The sequence below is a fragment of the Asparagus officinalis genome, chromosome 7 (genome assembly GCF_001876935.1).
Source record: "Asparagus officinalis chromosome 7, Aspof.V1, whole genome shotgun sequence".
Lineage (NCBI taxonomy): Eukaryota > Viridiplantae > Streptophyta > Magnoliopsida > Asparagales > Asparagaceae > Asparagus > Asparagus officinalis.
In genome coordinates this window covers 23,136,561-23,139,448 of record NC_033800.1, presented here as the reverse complement: position 1 = coordinate 23,139,448, position 2,888 = coordinate 23,136,561, and the positions used below count along the sequence as shown (strand labels likewise).

At 39.2% G+C, this 2,888-nt stretch overlaps 1 protein-coding gene across 1 annotated transcript in view; it reads right to left on the bottom strand.

Annotated features, from left to right (window-relative positions):
• The window catches only part of LOC109851075 (WUSCHEL-related homeobox 11-like), a 1,722-nt gene extending 1,483 nt beyond the window's left edge, over positions 1 to 239 (bottom strand). The window contains exon 1 of the mRNA XM_020421182.1: positions 144 to 239. Within this exon, the coding sequence (XP_020276771.1) occupies positions 144 to 213 (70 nt within the window). The 5' untranslated portion in view covers positions 214 to 239. The remainder of the gene's footprint in view (positions 1 to 143) is intronic.

Sequence of the window (2,888 nt, the reverse complement as noted above, 5' to 3'; positions counted from 1 at the left end):
AAGAAGGAACCTTTGACCCAAATCAAATACATGATTCTAGAACGGAAAAAGTTCATCCTTTTACTAAAATAAGACAACAATTAAAACCAAACTAGATGTGAACAGCTAGCGGCAAGCAAACAAGAGCAAAGCCATGCACTAACCGGATTGATACTGCAATTGCGAGGCATCCGAAGAATACATATAATTCTGGCCACCCTCAACATACCCCATCTGCCTCGAGTAATCGAAACAGATCATCTCCGAACAAACCCGCCACTCTTCACCCCAACCAACCCGCGACGACGCTCGAAAGAACCCAAGACGTCCACCGACGGGGGGGGGGGCGACGACGAACAGTACGGCATTAACACCCCCTCACAACCCGAAGAAGCCCGACGAGGGCGGAGTTCCCCGCTTCAAAACCGACCCCCAGCGTAAGCTCCAAGAGCAGCCGCAGCAGGCGGCCCGCTTCGCGAGCCGCGCCTGGCCCGACGGCGAGGACCTCGACCGCCTTTTCTGGAACCAGTAGAAGCGTTTGGCCGTCCCGACGGAGCCGTACTTGCTCAAGAATCTTGCGGATCTTGAATCGTCTCGTCCTTGGCCGGCGATTTACCGGTGCCCGCTGTTGAAATGTTCTCGATGATTTGAATCTGCTTTCGTCGCGTTCGGGCGTCACGACCGAACCGGTTCGCCGAGCGGTCCCAGGCGCCGGTCGTCGCCGGGGTTCGGTCTTGGTCAATGGTTCATGCCAGATTGCCGAGCGAGTTGGCGAGTCAAGACGAGAGGCCAGGCTCCTCGGTGTTGCCTCGAGAGTCATACAGACAAATTAAAGCGGGAGGGGATGAAAACAAGGACCAGCACAACATGCGTATTGGTGAGAGAGGTATTTATAGGGGTTTGAGTGAGGACGAGAGCGAAATGTTATTGAGGTAAAATAGAATAGACAGAGGGGGGCGGGGGGCGGGGTAGATTTTGCTGGCTCTATGAAAGAATGTGAAAGTGGTCCCTTTTGTTTGCGTGCTATTAGTATGGGCCTTTGTTTGTGTACTAGTATGGGAATCTATGGATCAATATCAAGCGGTAACATTTTCCAGGTTTGGGCGTGACTTTGGTTTGATTTGGGTTTGTGCGTAAGTGTATATATTTTTTTGGGCAAGTTTCTAATCATTAGTTTCTTGTAACGCATGGGTCAATTGTTTTGGTGGTGGAACGCATCAATCAACATCTAGCCGCATATATCTACGCGTAGAATAATTTGGAGAGCTCCACCATGATTTTCACACCATTCTATTTTGAAAAGAAAAAAAAGAAGGTTTGGTACGTCTATTTTCTTAGCATAGTAAATTAGTGAGTATGATTTTGATTAAGTAGGTTGCATGAACAGATCAATATCTATTGACTAGAAAAGTAAATATAAAAGTATAATAAAAGAAGTAAGGAGGAAAACTAGATTAAAAAAAGTGAATTATAACAGTCTACATCTAAACGTTGGCTAATTAAGCTGTTGTGTATTGTAATTACATTAATTGACGTTGGTCACATGTATTGCATTGGTTAAAATGTAACCCCCATGAAGAAGGGAAGTGAGCAAGTGCGTTATTATCTATTAATATCCACTTGCAAAAGCATGCATGTTGAGCTTCCTTTCTATAGGCTTCCAAGTGGGGATCTCACCGGTATCAAATTTTAAAAAAATTGCTTTAAATTTGTGACTGATGAGATTTAAATCGGAGTTGTCCCGATGCCATCTTATAATCCCTATAACCATTACATTAAAACTCAAAAGTTATGGTGAAAGTTGATGATTATATTTTTATATTCCAACACACCCCCTCATGTAGGTTAAGCTCCCTTTTTATAGGTCGAAACCTAAGTCTCACCAATGATGTTAATTTTTAGATAATCCGCTTTAAATTTGTGCATGGCTGATGGACTTCAACTTGGGTTGCTCTGGTATCATCATACAGCCCCTCTAACCATTAGAGCAAAACTTTAAAGTTCTAACAAAAGTTGAGGATTATATTCTTTTCTTTTCTTTCTTTTTCTTTTTTAGGAATTATATTCTTATATTATAACAACTTCAAACTAATGTTCTCTCTTTCTCTAGGATTTGCTCAAGTCACTGTTCATTAATCTAGTCATGGACTAATTAATTAAGGCATTAACTTTTTGAAAAGAACATCTTTATATATTTAGAAAAATGTACATCTTCTTGATCTTCTAAGTTTACTTGCATAATCTCTATTAAAACTAATTGACCAATGATTTAACTTAAGAGAGATCTTAACTCATAGAGAGTCGATAGAGTTGTTCCCATATGTACATACGAATAAATATTTTTTTCCTTTATGAAAAAGGGGGGTTAGCAGAACATAGAAGATGTTTACGCGGTAAATATATCCCATGATATCTAGATGTACACAAAAAGATACTGTCATAAAAACTAATATTCATATAAAAACCACCTTCAAAGTTCATTTTATATAGAAACCACCTTGAAAGGGGTTGAGGTTGTAGTCAACTACCTTGACCTATTTTCTAATAAAATTTTAACTAATATTTCAAAATACCCTTAAATATATGTGTCAAACACTAGTTTTGATTAAGAAGCCATTGTTACTTGCTTGACACCTGTATTTTTTAAAGGTATTTTAAAAAAAATTGGTCAAATTTCATATTTGAAAGTTTTAGTCAAAATTTTATCAAATTTTAGTCAAATTTTTACCAAATTTTAGTCAAATTTTATCAGAAAATAAGTCAAGATGGTTAATTTCAATCGGAATCCATTTTAAAGGTGGTTCTTTATGGATTCAACTTTGAATGTGTTTTTCGTATAGTCGTCTTATTTTAAATGTGGTTTATGCATGTTGGGAGAGTGGTTTTTTTTTTTTTTTTGGAGGGGGGGG